Here is a 21,655-nt window from a genome sequence, read left to right as displayed (position 1 = left end):
GGGCCGGCTGTTTGATTATCGGAGGCTCAGCCTCCGCCACGTGTGCTTCTGCGCCGCCGCCACTCGTCTGTGATTGCAGCTGGGGGCTATGTGCTGCACCCGTCCCGCTCCCTGTGGCTGCCAGCAGGGATCGGGTTGGCGAGAGCTTCCTCCGTTTTTGCACTGATGGGGTGAGGGAAGCCGCCTTCCTTTTAGGGGCCCCTGAGGGTCCCTCTTGTTGGGGCCGCTCTGGCACGTCTGGCTGGAGGGCCTTGTCAAAGAGCAGTATTTTTAGCCGCATTTCTCTGTCTTTCCTTGCTCTAGCCGTGAGCTTTGCACAGAAGGAGCATTTTTGGGTGACGTGAGATTCCCCCAGGCACCTAATACCCTGACTGTGCCCATCGGAGGCTGGCATAGCTTTGCAGCATGACTCACACTTCTTGAATCCTGAAGACGACATTGCGGTGAGTCTTTGAGTTGTTAATAGGGTACTTAGCACCTTCTCTGTGCTTGTTCCCCTCTCGGACCCAGCCTGCCGCGGCAGGAGGCCTAATGGACTTACGTCCCCAGGCCTCCGCTGCTCCTCTTGTCACTAAGGCTTTTATATACTTTTTTTTTTTTTTTGCAATAAGAGAAATAACAAGCTAACTTAAAGACTGAAAGACTGAAAAGAAACTCTAAAAACACTTAAAACATTAAATACGCTGACTCTGGCCGCAGCCTGAGCAGATTCCGTCTGCAGCCGATGGTGGTTAAGAAGGAACTGGCAGGGACCGGATTGCGCACGTGGCCGGGAGCGCGCAAGGGAGCGGCGCACGCCGGCACATGCGCGGTCTGGCAGAAACTGCTGGAAAGATCCGATCTGCAGCGCCGGGGCGAGCCCGACACCTATCGTGGAGCACCCACAGGGACACTCGAGGAAGAAATACAAACTGCTTACCTTTTTATGTTATAATATTGAAAATTAACAAACTCCTGTTTTCTGATACTCTCTGCTTTTGTTTTATTTACTACATAAAATGCACGCGCCAACTGAGTACCACCTGTTAGCCCCCATGATATTTTACTTTTTAAGTACCAACGCTGGGTTCAGCTCTGTATAGGGAATAACAGGAAGACAATCTGGGTCCCTAGGCAGTCACAATCTAAAAGTCAAAATGCAGACAAGGATACTAGGACAACAAGAAAAAGGATTATTTAAAAAAAAAAAAAACACAACAAAACCAGCTCCATGCTGAGAAGTGATTGTAAAATGTCAAAGCGATCTCTTCCCGGGTGTCAGGAGAGCCATTTCAGATTTTGGCGGTGACACTACCTGTGCATGCTGCAAAGGGGAGTACGGTGGGCAGAGTGAGGGCATGAGGGATTGGAGTGAGAGCAGAATTACTGAGCATTCTCAATACAAACCAAGAAGCAAACCTGATGCCGAGGATGGACTAACCCTGTCCGTTACACCCCGTACACACACACCACCTCTTCCCAAGAGATACTAAGGCATGTGAACATTCTAGCTTTTTGGCAGATAACTTACACTGTATCCAATTACTATATAAAAGAAAAAGATGAATATTATATCCATTCAGCTCTAACACTAACACGTTCTCACATCTCGTGCCAAGACACTTAAGGGATGCTGTTTCGGCTTAAACTTTTCATGCATGTTCTCACTTTCTTACAAACTCGAAGAGAGCAACCCTTTCAGGATTCTTGTGTCTACCTCAGCTCCAGGAGGGAAGTGGGATTCAGTGGGTTACAGCAAGAGGCAGATGTATTGGGGTTCTGCATAAGATCAGAAAAGACATACAGGGTCAGACCAATGGTCCACATAGCCCTGCACACAGTCTTCTAACAGTTGCCAATGCCAGGTGTCTCAGAAGTAACGACCAGTAGAAGCAATCATCAAGCAATCCATCCCCTCTTGTCCATTTTCAGCTTCAAGCAAACAGAGGCTAAGGACACTGATGAACCTGCTCACTATCCTCCTTGAACTTACTTAGTTCTTACTGGAATCATATGGTATTTCAGACCATCCCCTGCAAAGAATTCCACAGACTGACTGTCTTTTGTTTTAAATCTGCTGCCTGTAAATTTCATTGGGTGGCTTTCTTGTGTTAAGTAAGTTCATGACTTTATAGACCTTGCACAAATCCCTACTCCTTTAGTCTTTGCTTTTCCAAGATGAACAGACCCAATCTTTAAAATCTCTCTTCATATGGAACCTGTTCCTTACTCCTAATCACTTCTGTTGTCCTTCTCAGTACCTTTACCAAAACAATATATCTTTTTAGATGGGACGGCTAGATCTGTATGCAGTATTCAAGGTATGGGCATACCATGAATTTATATAGAGGCAGTATGATATTTTCACTCTTATCTATTCCTTTCCTAATGATTCCCAATATTCAGATAGCTTGACTACCACTGCACATAGAGCAGATGTTTTCAGGGAAATATTCACAACGATTACAAGATTTCTTTCTTGAGTGGTAACAACTAATTTAGTTTTGTATGTCTAGCTGGGACTATATTTCGCCAGGTGCATTACTTTGCATTTATCAACACTGAACTGCACTGCCATTATGTTGTCCAGTCACCTAGTTTTGTGAGATTCCTTCATAACTCTTTGCAGTCATCTTAGGACTCAATCTGAATAATTTTGTGTCATCTGCAAATTTTGCCATTTTAGCATTTATCCCCTTTTCCAAGATCATTTGTGAGTAAAGTGAACAGCACTGGTCCCAATACACCACTATTTAACTCTCTCCACTCTCACCATTTACTCCTACCCTTTGTTTCCTAACTTTGAAGTGGAATACCTAGCAATGTTTTCATGATCACTTAAAATCCTTCAGTTAGTGACAAGCCTTATGTTTTTCTACTCACCCTGCTTCTTCTGTTTATAAACAAAATCCATGTCTCAAAGGCAAAGCAGGTAGCAGAACAAGCCCTGTTGCAGTTAAGAGCTGCATCTAAGGCTAGGGCATGCAGTTTAGGCAGACCTCAAATATGAAATTCAGGAGTTTAAACTTTTTTTTTTTTTTGAGGGGAGAGGGGAAGCTAGAGCCTCGCCTGTGCTATCTAAATAGTGCGAATGCATGGGAGCATCAAGAATATGATCTACTCACCATAGCAACAAAAATAAAATAATTGCTACTTTTTACTACAAAGACAAAACATATAGAAGATATACATCCTTGTGAATCAACCAAATTGTTTACTAAATTCCAACCATGGGGCCAATTCATTACATATGTGTTTATGGAGCTGGCCCTAGACCAAATGGCACCCCATGCGAGGACCATCTTCAGCGTCCCCGTCTCCATTTGTTAAACTTTCTAATACTTTAGGTTTTTATTGCATTCCAGAGTATATTTTTCAACTTGGATGCATGGTTTACCTGCAAGATTTATCCCTTTGATATAAGGCAATAGAGTTACATATACTAGGATCTGTAAATCTGCAAGCCGAGCAACCCAAACCCAGCTCCCCAGGCAGGCACTTTTGTCACTGCAACCCAGCCTTTTGCACAAACCACTAAAGAGAAGAGTGCTACGGGTGTAACTGAAGGCATAATGTGAAGCCAACAGAACTATCCAGGTTTAACTTAGGGCACAATTGGACCTATGAAGTCTTTGTTAGTGGTGCTCAGGTACAAGGAAAAACACAGCAGACTGACTTCCAGATACCAAGTGGAACTTCCAGGTCAGGCAACTTGAGGGAAAACTCTGCCTCGAAAAACTGAACATGTTTGGTCTAAAAGAAATGAGAAATAAACATAGAACTCCATGATGACATTTTTACAGAATCACTTTAAACAGCAGAACTGCATTTTAATGGTAAAGTGGTGGGTTTATTTTTTTTGTTAGTTTTTTTGTTTTTTTAAGTGCTTGATGCTAGTCTGGAGTTAATGAAAGTTATACTACTGAGTTGGTTAGGAACAAAAACCAAGGCCAATGCTGAAGTCATCGTTTTCAGCTTAACATATATAAGTACATAAGTATAAATTCAAGCAGATGCAAAATTATTAAAATACTTGCCAAATACATACTTTTACATAATTACCTTCTTGGGAGAAGGACTCTTTCTGTATATTTGCATATAGTAACACCTATCATAATGGTGTTCTGTTCTTGCTAACCACTACAGCCTATCCCAATATAATGGCAAAATATTTTTATGATTATTATTGCCTCCCATTTTTGCAGAAGAGTATACTAAACATAACACATTCCTGCTATTAATACTTGAACAAAATTGAGAAAAAAAGCTATTGAAATAATTCATTTTGAGCAAAATTATGGTCTTACTGAAGTCAATGGCAAAAGTACCACTAATTTCAGTGGGAGCATACCATATCATACGACTGGAAGGGACATGAAGACAAGAGGTCATTTGAGTCTAGTCCCCTTCCCTCACTGCAGGACCTAGCACCATTCCTGACAGTTTTTATTTTATTTTTTTCCCATCTTGAAAGCCCTTCCCCACATCCAAGGATTAACCTCACAACCCTGGGTTTACAAGTCCAATGCACTAACCACTGAGCTATTCCCTACCCTCAAGATTTTGCCTTATGTTATTGTAAAAGAGGAAGGGGTGCTTGGGGGGCAAGGGGGGAGAAACAGAAACAATCTCTAATAGGCATGAAACATATGGACCACAAAATTGTTAAAATAAATTATTATTCATCTTATTCTTTCCTCCATGCTTCCATTAAATGAGTATTTATGTATCTCAAGTCAAGGAACTGAAGCCTATCAAGGGAAGCAGCCTACACTGAATTTTAACAGTGAAGAGTCTTGTAGCAATGACTCATATCCCAAGACACAAACCAAAAACAGAATATTTTGAGATCTCATACAGAAATCATGGTTTATCTGTTATGAGCTAGCACAGAGGAGTCTTGATTCTGAATGGGATTTCTGCACATTACCAACAGAAATACTTCATAAACTAATAATTCTGAAGGTGTGAGAATTTCCACACTAAGCTTTCCAAAATGCCAAGTTTACAGGAGGAATCTAGACATCCCAAAGAGGTTGGATTAATGACAAAAATTCTTGATGTAATAGCTATGTGAAACTAATCTTGTACCCAACAGCACTTAGACTTTTTAGAACCAATGTTATGTACAAAAGATGGAGCAGTAATTCTGTGATTTGCGCACTATTATTTATATATCAGAAAAAAAGACTTTTTTAATTTATATTTTTGCTGAGCAAGAATGAAATATTACTAGAAAAAGCATTGCTTTTGGAAAAATGTAAGTAATATTAATTTTGGGAAAGGGCACAGGTTGACATATTAAAGGCAGTACTCAACTTTCAATTAGGTATATAACTAAAGAAAAACAAATATGTAGTAAGTTTAGTTTTGAAGACCATTCACTTTGCTTATTCTAGAGCACTGGAATGATTTCAGCTTTGTTTGAAAGAGCACAATATGCAAAAAATCCAAAACATTTCTTCATCACAAAATGTGCTAGTCCTAAAGTTAAATAGTATTTCAACCCAAAAATCTCTATCAAATAGTTACATTTAACTTTGTTCAGTTTCTAGAAAATACCTTAAATTTTTCTTTTGCTTTTATTTATAATGCACTAAGACCCAAAGTTTATTTGAAGTAACTTTTACGCAGTCAATTATTTAAGGGGGCACGAGAAATATTCAATTAATATAGCTAACTTATTGCAGACATTGGTTCCAATACTGAAAACATTTGCACGTGACTTTATTCATATGAGCAGAGTTACAAATGCTCCAGAGTTCATAGCATCAGGGCCTAAATGACTTATTATGAATTTACTCTTAGGATAGCATTTCTTGTACAGCACGGTTTCATTTCTTCATAACTAATTACAGGAATCTAGAACACAGTCTGTATTTTACTTTCACTTAATATTTATTAACAGCATATGTAGGCTTTGATTTTTCAAAAAGGTACTAATTATGCAGTTGTCTAATAAAAATGTGTAATTTTTAAATATATTTAAATGTTAAATATTATTATGCTAAGGATATCAATTGTCAAATACCTTTTTATTCCCACCACACACAGCCATCTAAATTACTGAACAATCCTTGGGCCCTAAGAAATTGTCCTTCACGTTCTAATACTATAAAAGTACCTGTCTTCTTACATATGCAAAATGTCAGGTTGTTTCAAAATAAAACCAAGAGGTGTCATAAGTACCAAGTTTCAAGGAAACGCGTTAAAACTTAAATTGCTGCAACATGTTTAACTGGATATTTGATATGATCAATAAGGTTTGTGTGTTTTGCTTCGGCTTTCATGCTGTTAAACGTTTTAAAAATGTGTGTTTTATGACACATGAGCAAGCTGATGTGACAGACCACCAGAAGCACTTGCCAATAATACATTGTACACACATTACATATGCTTGAATAAGAAATGCAAATCCACATGCACATTTTAAAACCCCTAATTCTCTACACTAGTATATGCTAACACTGATTATTCCTAAATGCTTGAAAATAACCTTACAAAACTTATGTTACAACAAAGGGTACACTTCCTGTTCTGCTACTGAATCTGGAACACACCATCAATGTTTTGTTCAGCTTGCATAAGTCACAACTGATTGGACACAGTCCCTTTGGGCATGCCATTTCATCCAGACTGGACGGTTCATTAGTCATAATTACTATAACTGTACAGCAGAGACTGCAGTTTTATCTCATCATACATCTTTGATAAAGCTGCTTCTATTTCTGCTTCATCAGCATGTGAAGTTACATTAAGAGAGCTTTTATTTTCCAATCTGTGATTAACATATATTGTGTTTCTTACAAAATATATATATAAAACTCACATGAAACTGAGGACCTGGCATGGCCATCACTTGAACTTTGTGTTAGGGTCATGTAACATCAATTGCACCTGAACTAGAAGAAATTTTGAAAGATTGCATTGTTAAGAAAAACAAAGTATTAATGGTATGTCTTATAAACCAATCACAGGAATGCTGGTTTTTTAATCCAAATTGCAATATAAATTCACAAAAATCTGTCAGTTCCATTTGAAGCTTACATATGGGTCATTTTTCAAGGTAACTAGGGCAATTAGTGATCCTAAGGGTTTAAAATTTTAAACGAAAAACTACTATGTAATGTAAAGTGTAAGGCATAAAGTGAAAACTGGGCGAAGCTGAAGTGCTACAAGATTGGAAAACAGACAGATATTTATCAAAGAGTCAAATGTATAGAAATACAGAGGTTATTTTGCCAAACATAAGTAAAACGTGTAACAGTGATGAGAAAATGACATGCACAGGGATTTGTTGTGGTTGCTCTTTTTCATATCCTATTGTGTGACAATAGGAAACAAAAAGGCCAGTGGCACCATTTGAGTGTGCAATGTGTATCCATGATAGACCACATAAACAGTCATAATCGACGGTTACATGCAGGCACTGAGGCTGCAAAAATCCCAGAGTAATTAGTGTTGTCTGAACGCAATGACATCTGTGTTCTCATGGTTCTCTAGCCTTGTCAGGCCAATAAGACATATATGAAAAAATATGACAAGCATTGCAAATGCCCTTCTGAAAGGTCTCACTCTGGGAAAAGCGCTTGTAAAAAAAAAAAAAAAAAAAAAAGACATATGCCACCTCTTTTTTGCCAATATATTTAACGTCCAAAGCCTCAAATTTTATGAAAGTCTTTTGAGAGATTCTGCATTTGATTATGAAGGATTTATTCTAAATGTAGAATAATTTTAAAAGAAAATTGCAGCATGGTTACCCTATTTTTATTTAATTTATTCACCTGAGAAATAAAATATGATTTTCTCTGTGTTTTACTTCTGATTAGCGTAATGATGTGTCAGCATTATCTACATCTTTTTAATTAAAGCAGCCGACTAGAGAGCACTTAAATAAACATGCCGTTTTTATTTTTATCCTCCAGGAACACCTTTTTCACCGTGGAACTTGAACTGTTTTAAAAACTGTGAATATATGGCCCTTAGGAAAGCTGTCTCTCTTTTCTATCAGAAGATGGATAATTCATTCTGACAGCCTTTGTTTTAGGACACACAACCTTTTTAGTTGTAGTTCTTATCCCTCAGCTCCTTCTCTGGACTGTAGCAGAATGTCTGAGCATGCGTTTGTTCGAAGAAAGACATTAGTCATCATTAACAGGAGCACTGACACCAAATTTAAGTGTCTCTCCACAATGACCAAGTGGCAATCATCTTTCTCTTACACTGTCACTGCTGATTAGAGTTTTCTTTCATGAAAATTTAATTTGTTGCCTTTCTGCAGCTTTTTTAAAAAGATTTCTGCTATTATATAGCAGCAAGGTCCAGTAAAGGCAACAAAAGATGCTGTTGTATCTGTTCATAACAAAATATAAAAAGATTGATGTTATTCAGCTGCACTTTTTTCTTAGTTTAACAGAAGAAAACCACAAAGATCTAGTAAATGACTAGTTGCTGACAAAAGGAAAAAAATACACATGGAATGCTTGAACCAGGCCTAAAACACATGCATCTTCCCAATAATTCCAACTAACTGAAGAAATTTCCCCCCTGAAAATGATGAACAATAGGTATCTTCCAAAGCTCTGTTAGGTATCTTCCAAACACTCCTGCTCACAAATATTTACTCAGATTTGCAGTTTCTACTAATTTAGAAGAAAAAAACATGGAGATTTACATATCTAAGAACTGGAAGGGACCTTAAGAGGTCATCGACTCCAGTTCCCTGCACTCATTGCAGGACCTATCACCATCTGTTACACATTTTTTTTTTAAATCCAACCTAGCCCCAGAGCCTTGCAAGGCTCCCTCAAAGACTGAACTCACAAGCCTGGGTGTACAAGGACAATGCTCTAGCCACTGAAGTATCCCTCCCCCTCAAAATTTTTTTAACGATTTCATAACTCTGAAGAAATGAAGGTAGAGATTTTCACAATCTATGTTGACGTTGCTTTTTGTAGTTAAAGACAAAGAAAATAATTACAGCCGCTGCAGACAAATGAAAAAGTTTCATATTTGATCCTCTGCAGCTATCCAGTATACATAGTCTCAGAGTTCTGCTTTGTGTAACGTTACAAACATTCTGAATAAGATATCATAGCAATGAGTTATTTTAAGTAAGATTTTCAAAACATTTACTCTTTTGTTTTATTTCGGTTTGTTTAAAGATTTTTTTTAATTATAAGCATATGTTATTTTGTTAACATCTGTGCACAGCATACAACCTGACTGAATTCCAACTTCTGAAGGCAAGTCGGATAATTTACATACTTCACGTGAATCACCAATAGTAGGGAATTACATACCAGGATTAAATTAAGATGTTAGATATTATCAAAAGGGTTATTGGATTTTCTCCTACAAACATTAAAAAATCTTTATTAAAAACATACAGTTATCCAAATACCTTTCAGAATACATCTACTCTATCTTAATTAAGTGTAAAACTACAATTCACTTCCATATCTATTAAATTCAGAAACTACAGCCACCCAAATTCAAACAGTAAAAGCCTTCCTCCCCTTGCTTGTGTAAAATCCTACAGTAATGAACTAGGTCAGCAATGCTGCTCAGAGCACAAAGTGAAGTTTTTGCTAGCAGTTCAGATTTGCAAGCAAGCTAAAAGATATCTTTAAAAATAGTCTCCATGCATGAAATGTAAGAGGAGGAAACTAGGAATTAAAAGTGGATTGTTAGTGGCAACCTATGATTGCTGTACTGCTATGGCAGTATACTTTGATTAAATGCAGCGCAAAGCTAAAATAAAAACAAAACCATACCATGGTAATCTAATCTAACTATCCTGGTAGACTGTGTTTATGTAGGCACTGACCCTTTCAGGCTATTCTCTTTGATTTCAAGAAATGCTTTGAAATTATCTAAAGAATGAAATAATGCTAGTTTGAGTCCTCCACCCCACCCCACCCCCATCTTTAAATTTGCCACCAGTTTTGTCCTGCATTTCCTCTACAGATCTTAGCCTAATAAGGCATAGGTGTAAATGTGAGATCTTTTCCACCATCTGCATCAAGTTCAAGTACAGAAGTTTAGCTCTTTGACTCCCACCTCCAAGTCACTTGTCAGTAAAAGGTTGGACGATTTATTGACCACCTCTAGATGCGTACTGTCAGTGCTGAAGGAAATATGAGAGAGGGCTGTCGCTACTGTTCTGGAGCTCATTGATAATGACATACCTGCCTCTGTCACCCATTACCCATACTACAAACTACTTAGACCTAACTGAAAAATCAATAGCCTACTTGCACTGGTTCCCGTGGCTGCCTTCTTTGATTGTCAGCTCCTGTCTAGGGTCAGCACTTACATGAAAGGGGCTGTGACTGCCTGATGCTTTCAGGACAACCTAACGATATGAAACTAGCCAACAGAACAGTAAATTCTGTCTCCCTGCCCTCCTCATCAATTAGGCTTTGACTAGGCTCGCCTGTAGAAACCTGACCTTTCAAGTTTAGGTGAATATGGACTAGCTGAACACACCATTGCCCTCAGCACTGAGCCAGGAAATCCACTGACAGGTTAAACAAAACAGAAGGTTGTAACTGTCATAATTTGCATTGCACTTTCACGCCAACAAGGGTGTTATCAGAAGGGGCAAGCCCTGGAACACACAACTCAAGCACCCTTAAGTCACCTTCCTCATAAATTTTCAAGTGAAGTGAGATAAAACAAATTCACAAATGACCATTCAGATCAAGTCCCACTTTCTTTCAAGTTAGCACTTTGGAAACCCACAAAGCATATAAACAATTCCCCAGATAGTCACAGTGATGCTCAAATGCTGCTAACGATGAGCTTCCACATAAAATGACATGGGATAGTTATGGAACCACAACTTGTAAAAAAAAACCTCTAGATTCTTTGTTTTTCCTAAATTTATAGACGTTACTCACACATGGGTATATGTAATTTAAAAATCCCCAAAGAGCGTTCTTATGGCTGAGTAATTTTTACTCATATGTCGGAAGTCCATCGTTAGTGGCACTGGAGTACCAATGGCTAAATCTACACCGAGCCATAGTGCCAGTAGCTTGATGCAAACGAGGGCTATCGAAAATGGAAATATTTCCTCGTTTTGCATATGCATATGGCTAATTTGCATATTTGCACCAGCTTCCGGAAAAAAAGCAGTGCAGACATGGTTCTGCTAGCAAAAACCCCCTTGGTTGGCAGCCCCTTATGCCTGGAAAAAATCAGGCACTCACATGAATTTGCAAATTAGCTGTGTGACTATTCAAATGAGCCTCCCTTTGTATTTTCAAGAGCCCTCCTTTGCATCAAGCTGCCGGAACTATGGCTCAATGTAGACACAGCCAAAGTGACTACACACAAGCTAGAGGTTCCATTTTAATATATTCTCTTTCCCTTCAAATATTAAATATGAAGTAGAGAGACAAAAATTACAGCATCTTAGATCTGAAATGAAGAGCTTAACTATTTCCTGTAAAGTTATATTAGTTACCTTAAATAACGTTTATATGTACATTAGAAAATGTTAATACCTGAATGCCTGTTAAAAAAATTAATTCTCCCATTAAGCAAATGAGAATATCTGTCAACATTTTCCATCAGATGTTCCCCGATTACCATCAGTTTTTGTGTGGTGGTTATGGTGTGTTCATTCTCAACTATTCCTTCCACTGATACTACCCATCTTTCTATAAAGATCACAGAAAGCCCACATCCATGTGTTAAAAACAACAACAAGTCCTGTGGCACCTTATGAACTAACAGATATTTTGGAGCATAAGCTGTTGTGGGGAAAGACCCGCTTCACCACATCACTCATGCATCTGACGAAGCAGGTCTGTGTCCATGAAAGCTTATGCTCCAAAATATCTGTTAGTCTATAAGATGCCACAGGACTTGTTGTTTTTGAAGATACAGACTAACATGGCTACCTCTCTGATACTTGTCATCCATGTGTTAGGATCTATTTGCATAAGTGAAATAATGGACCTTCTTCAAACAAAAGAAGTTTTACAAGCTACTTTTACTTTAACTCCTGTAACTTCTAAACTTCACGGGTGCACTTTGCTGAACAGCTACAACTAATATCTTCCAGTGTAAAAATAAAACTGAAAATTTCCAAAGATCTACACTAAGATTCTAAGAAACAATGTAGCCACCGTTTCTAATCTCTATAACTTTCTGTGCCCTCCTTTTTCTCCCCTAATAAAATATTCATCAACACAAGTTAAAGTGACTCTTTGTTTAAATGTTACCAATACTACTATCCAGTTTTCCAAATTTAAAAGCCAGCTGTTAACAGCCAAATACATGTGCAATTTTTCTTTTAATCACTTTAATACATCAGTCAGTAGATGTAGGTTGTCATATGAGCTTTTTAAGGCTAATTTATAACAAAAAGGAGAGCAACTAAATATACAAACATAAGAAAAGTATGTGTTTAGGAAGTCCACAACCTCCAAACAACAATTGTAATGCACGGGTATTTTAATAAATGTTTTCAACGGCTCTAGCATATAACAAATACTTTCTTTGCACTGCTCTTCAAACCTTTGTACATATTTCTGTTAAAAACAGTTAAATAAACAGAGCAGGTTATAATACTGAGTTCCAAACAAACGACACAGCAAACACTGGTTAAAAATGATAAACCTAACTGTGTCTGGATGGATCCCTTTGGAGACTTAATGTGATGATTAACTATGCATCTGGTAGCATGTCAAGTCCTTTTTGTGTGCCTATCTGATAGTGATGTGAAAGGGCATGGACAGTGTCCAGTTCCAGTAAGCAAATCATTTGAAAGCAGTCATAGTCGTAGATCAAAGATTTTTCACTCCCTCCAGAGTCGATTTAAACCCACCAACCCAGCCTTTTTCTGCAGACGAAACCAGCTAGAAAATCAGAAAGGCTCCTTAGGATTCAAAGATAATATAGGGAGATAGAAGGGAAAACACAGAAAAGAAACAGACTGGCAGAACTTTGATACTCATAGGCCAAAACAGCTGTTCTACATCCTTGCTTTACTTGAGATCATTAAAGAAATGGAAAAGTTTCAATCCCTTAGATCACAAAGTACTATTTCAATAAGGCTTTTATATATTATTTGAACCAAGAGAGTTTCCACTTCTTGCGGTATAAGAAATGGCATATAGCACTCTGAACATCACTTTCATCTAATTAATGAAGTTTAAAAGGAAACAAATCCCTATTATCATCCTCCAAATCTTTTCAAACAAAATATGTATTTCAACAGGAAGTACAATTCCTTAATGCTCTCTTTAGAAGTAGCATGAAGAAAAAATCATGATGATTTTGAGAATAGCCATATTTTATATTATAATAATTCTTGGGGACAGGGAAGTCAATACTTAAGGTAAAACAAGCAAAAACTTTTTTCTTTTTTGCTTTTTAGCACTTAAACTGTGTTATCTCTAAGTAGAGTTGTTTTGTTTTTGTAGTTTTTAGTTGTCGGAGAATTGGCACACTGACTAACAGTCTTTGTTAAATTTGTGTACCTCAAAAATGGTTTGTTGAATAGTGACCAACAGTACATTTATAGTACATAACATGGATTGGTAATAGTATCACAGGGAAAAACAGGTCTCCTAAAACTGTTTTTTATTTATATTTTACACACACACACACACACACACACACACACCATTGTTGAAATTTATTTATTTTTTAAATACAGGAATAGCTTTAGTTTATGTAGTTGTTTTGGCGGGAAGTTCTTCATGATATCTGTATTAATTGATCCAATATTTTCAAAATGTTTAACGTATGTACATAAATTAGAAGCTTTTACTTTAAAAAGATCTGGAAATTGAAGCTGACAAATAGTTGAAGCTGTAGATTCAGAATTCTAGGTTGATTCAGAAGTAAAGAATGCTGCATCTCAGCCAGCTACATGAAGGTTCTGATCTGAGATATAAATCAACGTCTCTACCATAAACCAGGCTGGGCTACTGTCTGTGGGTGTGAGCATCTGCACAAACATATGTACATTTCTGTGTGCATCAAAAATAATGGAAGCGATCATCATCATCTACAAATTCATAATGAGGAAAGCCAAGCAAAGATATACTCTAGCTGAAACAACATTCTACTTGTGCCATCCCTAATTTACTCAAAAACCCTATTTTAGTTCCATATTGACCTTTTTTAAGGATTCACTTTCATTTGATGGCATTTTTATGAACCTTGACCCAGAATATTTTTATACACCACATACTTCAGCACTCATTCTACAACTAAAATTTAATTACGTACCATTCTAGTTCACATTGACAATGTCTTGGCATTAACCATTCTCTCATACTTCTGTGCATAAGTGGACATTATGATTCATCAGTTATTTTAAGAAAAAACAGCCAAAACTCTAATCTGATCAGATATGCACACGCATGTACAAATACACCCACACATCCAAATAAAAAAAGGACCACAGGATGTTCTAACAAGAATAAAATGTTATCAAAACATTAGAAATGTTATTCTATAGTATATTTGTCTGACTTCTGGCAACCAAACTTTTGACTTTACCAGATAGGCAGCTACACCAAAGTTTAAAAAAAAAAAAAAAAGTAGCCAAAACAATTGTTTAAAGTTAAATTATCACTGCTACTCATGAGAAAAATAATCTACCTTTGACAATAGGTTGGATATCCAAAGGAGGCAGATATTATTGAGAACTATTAGATGTATGAGTCAATGTATCATTATTTGATGAACCCCAGAATATGTAACACATCCTATTTGCATTTTCCGATTTGACAGGTAAGAACATATACTCAGAAAAGTTACTTGAAAAATATCTGGAAGCCGCACCATGCAGAAGTATAACCTAATTAAGGTTTTATGTTCATTTATACATTATTTAACTAGCATCTCTTCCAATCTGTTTACAAAGCAAGATTTACATACATTCATTAAAGTCTGATGGGATACATACATGATATCTGCAGTATTAAATAATAAACATATTTTGTTCTTCAACATAAACTGTTCATTATGGTTAACTTAGTAAACTTGTCCTTACAAAAGATCAGCAGATAATGAAACCAATCCACAATTTTCAAGGGGAGATGCACACTGTGTTCTCTAGAATGTAAACAGGATTATAACTGTCAGATCCACAGAAGCATTTGCTATATCCATTAGCTTGGTTTTGCTGTTGAGAAACACAACATGCACTACTGAATCATTTCTTTTCAAATCCATACATTCCCTGCAGCAGTTCAAGCTCCATCAGCAGTGCAGGAATGTATGAAAATGACAGGCAAAGGCCATTAGTTCTTTTCCCATACTGTTTTATAAATGGAAGCACAGAGTTCTTCTGCAAAGCACTTTAAGCAGAGAACATTTGGAGCCAGATCTTCAGCAAGACATACGATCAGAAAATTAAATTCTATGACAAAGTCAATTCTGGTATTTTCCCCAAAACTGGTTTCTTTAAATCCAGTGGGGTAGGGGCAGGAACCCCAAATCCATTTACCTATTAAAGAACTGGAATATTAAGAGAATATCATCTATTGATATGCCTGTTGGTAAAGAATGAGGGCGTGTGCAAGTAATTATAGTCACGCTTCTCTCAGAAAACACACACTTTTCATCCCTTTGGGGAACACCTGTTTCTGCCTCCTCTCTGTTTTTACTTGTAACAAGTTTCATAGTCCCATGTCAATCTCTTAACTTAAAATTAAACAAACTAGTTTTGCATTAAGTAAACTGGTAATTAAATTGCTTAGAAATAGAAGGCCTTTTGAAAGATGTAAATTCTACTATTTCAGTAAGTTAGTGAATCAAACAAAAACAAGCACATTAAATCACACTCCAATAAAAAGTCCGATGGGTTGACAATTCTGCATTTGCGTTATTTCTCTCTACTGTAAGAATGACTCCTCCTCATTTTCTTCTGCTTTACGAAAACAACTTCATGCCTGTAAATAATGCATATTCTCCTACACAATAATTCATACATATGTACTTAAATGCCTGAAGAAAAGTTTTGGTTTGTCTTTAAATTTTAGCACATGCTAACATTTTTCATTATTTAAATGTTAAAGTTATATATGCCATGTGTTTTGGGGTGGTAGTGTGGTATGCATACATTCAAAAAGAGCATACATCCTCCAAAGTCCCCCTTCCAACGTACTTTACAGAAGCTCCTGCTAGCCAAACACTATTGCTCCAGGCAGCAGCATGCTGATGTTGGCACTGCCTAAACCAAACAAACACGATGTTTAACAGTCAAATAAAATGTCCCGCAGCCTCCCTAATGAATTTGTCAAGGACCATCAGATCACCCCCTCCCCTGCCTCATTAACTCAAGTATGATGAGACGGATTATAACGAGAGAATACAGATCAATCCGTCTGAAGACTTCAAGTGGCTTTTAGCCTTGAGAGTTTCTCTCTCCGGCTCATGCGTTCGGTCCTTTTAATAGAATACAGTATCTCCCGCTCTTGAAGGGGCTGCCACTTCGTTTTATACATCATCAAGGAGCTGCTGATGGACTTCTGTACTAACATACATAAAAGCAGAGGTGACAAGGGCTCTTCAATTACAGCCTCCTCGGATACTGTTTCCCCTTTCAATTATTCATTCCCGGGAAGAGCGAATTCCGCCACAGAGCTTTTAATGCAGTGCGGCCGGGAACGCAAAGACCCGGGCGAAAGGGATTCCGCACGCATTATTTGCTGAAAGTGTTTAAGTTTATTGCTCGGATGATGTTTCTAATTAGTGCTAGAGCAATAAATTAAAGCCCGCTTTTGTTTAACTGATTTATTATTTACTAGAGCTTCGACCCCAGACAAGGATATTGGTAATGAATTGTTTTTAAATCCAAACACTGGTAACCTTTTAGCATCAGTCACCTGGGGGCGGGGAGGGGGGGGAGCAATCGCTGCGCTCTCTTGACCCGAAAAGGCGGGCGCGCTTTCCCCAGCCCCGCGGCGACCGGACGGACGCCCGAACACTCGCCGCGCGGCCCGTGGACGTCTGGGCTCCACGGGCCACGCAAGCGGCCGCGGCTGCAGAACTGGGGGGACGCGCGCAGCGGCTGGGGGGACGAGGAGCCGGCGCTCGGCTGTTACCCGGGCCCGTAACACTCCACCCAGCTAGGGCGGCGCGGGGGAGGGGAGGGGGGCTCTCAAATCCATCCGACTAAAAAAAAGGGGGGGCGACGCTTCTCCCCCCGCCCCCGCAGCAATTACTCCCCGCTGGGTAATTAAGGGTCTGCGCCTCGCCGCCACCGAGTGACGGAAAATACACGGCTCGTGACCGCCTTTCCCGCGCCTCGGAACGGGCAGGGCTGCGCTCGGGCTCGGCTCCCTAGGACCAACGAGGCACGCGTCGGAGTGGAAAATGACTTTCTGGGGGGTGAACACGCGGCTGCCCTCGGGAGACGGACAGCGCCGCGGACGTTTCTGCTGGGACGTGTCTGCTCCGACCCGACCCGCCCCGCCTGCCAGCCGGCGACGTGCCCCGCTCCGCCGGGCTTCTGTCTCGCCTCCGCAACCGGCGTGCGTGTGAACGGGGCCGGGTGAGGGGCTGGGCGCGGGGGACACACACAAGCGATGTAACCACAAGCCCGGGTGACCTTTGCCGGGCCCGAATCCCACGAAGCCGTTCAGCGTGCGGAAAGGGCACCGGTCCCGCAGCTCCCACAACGGCGGGGAAGGGGCGAGGAGGGAGAAGGTGCCTACAACCAGTGCGGCGAGATCCCACCGCGTTCGGGCCATGGGAACAGGACCACTCGGCCCTGGGGACCAGGCTGCGAGCCGCTCCCGAAGCCGGGCACGTTCTCCGGGCTTTCCAAGGAAGAGGCGACTTAGCGCGACCCGACGCGGTTTTAATTTAAATACACACGAGAACAGGCGGGTGATGTTTTGTTGCGGTAAAACTAAAGGCAGAAACTGCCGCTGGTAGGACTTGGGAAGTTTCCAGTGACCAGGTTCGATACAGTCTGTCTCGGCTTCCGGGAAAATAGGAAGGCTCAGACAACGAATGTTTGCCCTAACCTTTAAAATAGTGGAGAAACCGCTTGAGGGAAGCGGAATCTTTACTTCTCACACGGCAAACGCTGGATTTGCTTTCTGACTCTTACAGGTTCAATGGAACGGGTTACCTGCTAAACTATTATAAGCAGCTCACTAGCGTACGGGAGCTTGATGTGCGCCCTACTAAATAAGGTGCATAAAGTAGGTGTTCCTTAAGGAAACAGATCTAAAAATCAGCTGAAGAATACATAAGAGTAAGTAGAATTATTCTACTTCCAAAATAAGATTACGGTAATAGAAATATGGTATTTTACCTCCACCGACTAGTTGGCGTTTTGTACTCTCATAAAATAAACCGCAGTTTATTTTGGGTACTTTTTGCCCTGGACAACAACGTATAAACTTTCCCAAAATATAGTTAACTTCCATTTCAGATAGTTCATCGCTACTATTTAGGCAACAGGGACAGAGCTTCGTTATACAAGATTTATCTAAATTAATCTGACTAGCAGTAGTAAAACAAGGTGGACTGTTCCAATGACAGTCTCACTTTCACTGCTGCAGACCAGCATTAGTGAAAAAAGATTTATGCTTGTAGCAAAGTACCACGACTGGCCCTGGCCCTGGCCCTGGCCCCCTTTCTCAAAAGCCAGGAACATCGCTGCTGTATCTCCTTGCAAGCAGAGCGTGGGAGCGCAAACTTAATTTCCCACATGAGGCTGCCAAGCAAAAGTGATTCAGCTCGGGGGCAGCTGGGTGCACCTTTTCCTTGCGCACCTTCCTGCATCTGCGCCACTCTCCCCCCTTTATTTAATTCCCACCAACTCCATCCAGCACCGCGCAACTCAAGGGGGCCGCACTCTTCTTCCTCTGCCCCTCGAGTGATGGGCGTGTGTTTGCGCGCGCGCTTCTGTGCGTGCTCCTTAATCTCGCCTCTGCCCTCCCTTCCTCCCCCAGGCCGCAGATGCAGTAGCGGCGGCTGCCCGGCACGGAACGTGCACGGAGCCCGCCTCGGTGATTGGCTGCCCCTCTGACAGCTCAGAAGGCGATTGTAGGATGTGGAACTCCACCCCTCCACCAGGGCCCTGGGACCATTCATAAACTAACCACCACTCCCGCGAACCCAGAGCCACACACGCACCCACCGGGGAGGCGAGGCGAGGCGCGGGAAGGGCGAGTCTGCGCGCAGTTTCCAGGGGCGGGGAGGGGAGCGGAGCGGACCCGACCCCCGGGGCCCCCCGCCCCGCTCAGCGCACACCAGGAGGAGAGATCTGCTGCTACGGAGAGAAACTAAGGAAGGGGGATGAATTCGCGCAGACCAATGGCAGCGGTCTACGCCTGAAGCCCGAGCGAGCCAGCAGGAAGGAGGAAATCAACAACACCCCTTGGCAGCCGGGGAGCGAAGCCGCCGACCCCCCGCACCTCCCTGGCGGTGCCATGGTGTGAGAGAGACCGGGCCGGAGTTTTCCCTCTTCCGCTCTTGGCATTGCTCGCATTCCTCTCGCCCGGCGGGCGGCTTGCAACTTCGCCGCGCCTCGGCCCGGCCCGGCAGTGGGGACCCGCCGCGAGCCCGGGGAGAAGTTTTAAATGACCGGTTGAGGCACTGGCGTGCGGGAGGGTCGGTGGCTGCGCGCACACACACACGCGGCGGCTCCAACTTTGCACTCACAGGTCCCCCCGCCCGCCGCGCCCCAGACCCCGGCCGATAGCTGCCCGGCACTGGGTTTTTAAACCCCCCCCTAGTTTTTTTGGCCGCCTCTCGGGCGGAGGGGCGGAGTGCGCGCGTTTGGCGGCGGCGGCGGGGGGGCGGGCTGGGGGGCTGCCACTTGGCGGGCGCCCTGTGCGAAGCCGCAGCCGCCGCTAAAGCATTGGATCCCTCGGCGTACTGCGAGAGCCCGGTCTACAGCCCGGACCTGTGCCCCAACATGATCGCCGCCCAGGCCAAGCTGGTGTACCAGCTCAACAAGTACTACACGGAGCGCTGCCAGGCCCGCAAGGCGGCCATCGCCAAGACCATCCGCGAGGTGTGCAAGGTGGTGTCGGACGTGCTGAAGGAGGTGGAGGTGCAGGAGCCGCGCTTCATCAGCTCGCTGAGCGAGATCGACGCCCGCTACGAGGGGCTGGAGGTGATCTCGCCCACGGAGTTCGAGGTGGTGCTCTACCTCAACCAGATGGGCGTCTTCAACTTCGTGGACGACGGCTCGCTGCCCGGCTGCGCCGTGCTCAAGCTGAGCGACGGCCGCAAGCGCAGCATGTCGCTCTGGGTGGAGTTCATCACCGCCTCGGGCTACCTGTCGGCGCGCAAGATCCGCTCCCGCTTCCAGACGCTGGTGGCCCAGGCCGTGGACAAGTGCAGCTACCGCGACGTGGTGAAGATGATCGCCGACACCAGCGAGGTGAAGCTCCGCATCCGCGAGCGCTACGTGGTGCAGATCACGCCCGCCTTCAAGTGCACCGGCATCTGGCCGCGCAGCGCTGCCCAGTGGCCCATGCCCCACATCCCCTGGCCCGGCCCCAACCGGGTGGCCGAGGTGAAGGCGGAAGGCTTCAACCTGCTCTCCAAGGAGTGCTACTCGCTGACCGGCAAGCAGAGCTCGGCCGAGAGCGACGCCTGGGTGCTGCAGTTCGGCGAGGCGGAGAACCGGCTGCTGATGGGCGGCTGCCGGAACAAATGCCTCTCGGTGCTGAAGACTCTCCGCGACCGGCACCTGGAGCTGCCCGGCCAGCCGCTCAACAACTACCACATGAAGACGCTGCTGCTGTACGAGTGCGAGAAGCACCCCCGGGAGACCGACTGGGACGAGGCGTGCCTGGGGGACAGGCTCAACGGGATCCTGCTGCAGCTCATCTCCTGCTTGCAGTGCCGGCGCTGCCCCCACTACTTCCTGCCCAACCTAGACCTCTTTCAGGGCAAACCGCACTCAGCCCTGGAAAGCGCTGCCAAACAGACCTGGAGGCTAGCCAGGGAGATCCTCACTAATCCCAAAAGCCTGGACAAACTATAGGGTGAACACCGCAGCGATAAACCCGTGGAAAAAACTTTTTATTTAAACAAAACAGCTACAATAAAAGAGGCGGCGAAACACACGCACGCACGCACACACAAACCCCACCTGCAGCTAAGCATTTAAAAACTCTCGGACATTTACAAAGCCAGAACGATCACCTTGTTGCACGAGAAGCGATTCCCCCTCACCCCATCTTTTCTTCCAATGTGAATTTTTAAAAAGTCACACAAAGAAGCGATCGGATTTACCATCGTCAAAACGAAACGCAAGGTACATTTTTAAATAAATGTATAGTCATTCTTTTCTTACTCTTTTTTTTTTGTTTGCCTGAATGTTGTCACTAAGTGAAAAAAATTATTTAACTATATGTAAAAAATTTCTCTTTAAAAAGTTTTACTGATGTTAAATGTATTTCAGTGCCAAGGTCAGACTGTGCCCCAAAACTGAATTGTTGAAAACAGTAATAAAAATATTACTTTAACTTTATATTGACTTTTTTGTGAATTGTTCTTAAAGTCAAACAAGTAGAGAGATTTTTGGTGGGAGGGGCTTTCAGAGGAAAAAAAGGGATTCAAATAAAAATAAAGGTAGGTTAATCACAAAATTGAACTGGTACTTAATCTATAAATTCATGAGCATTTTCTAAAGTTTCTTCCAATTACTTTTGATTTGAACAGAAATAAA

General features: G+C 42.0%; 2 protein-coding genes across 9 annotated transcripts in view; one reads left to right on the top strand and one right to left on the bottom strand.

The window, feature by feature from the left end:
* LRBA (LPS responsive beige-like anchor protein) overlaps positions 1-21,655 on the bottom strand; it is a 657,226-nt gene that overhangs the window by 295,493 nt on the left and 340,078 nt on the right. The window lies entirely within an intron of this gene.
* MAB21L2 (mab-21 like 2) lies at positions 19,198-21,490 on the top strand. The gene has a single exon (XM_074991899.1). It carries the CDS (start codon positions 19,889-19,891, stop codon positions 20,966-20,968), a length of 1,080 nt encoding a protein of 359 aa, XP_074848000.1. The 5' UTR covers positions 19,198-19,888; the 3' UTR covers positions 20,969-21,490.

The sequence above is a fragment of the Carettochelys insculpta genome, chromosome 4 (genome assembly GCF_033958435.1).
Source record: "Carettochelys insculpta isolate YL-2023 chromosome 4, ASM3395843v1, whole genome shotgun sequence".
Lineage (NCBI taxonomy): Eukaryota > Metazoa > Chordata > Testudines > Carettochelyidae > Carettochelys > Carettochelys insculpta.
This window is presented reverse-complemented; position numbering and strand designations above follow the sequence as displayed.

Excerpts from the sequence above, each read along its gene's own strand:
- MAB21L2 (XM_074991899.1), top strand. The coding sequence starts at position 19,889 with ATGATCGCCGCCCAGGCCAAGCTGGTGTACCAGCTCAACAAGTACTAC.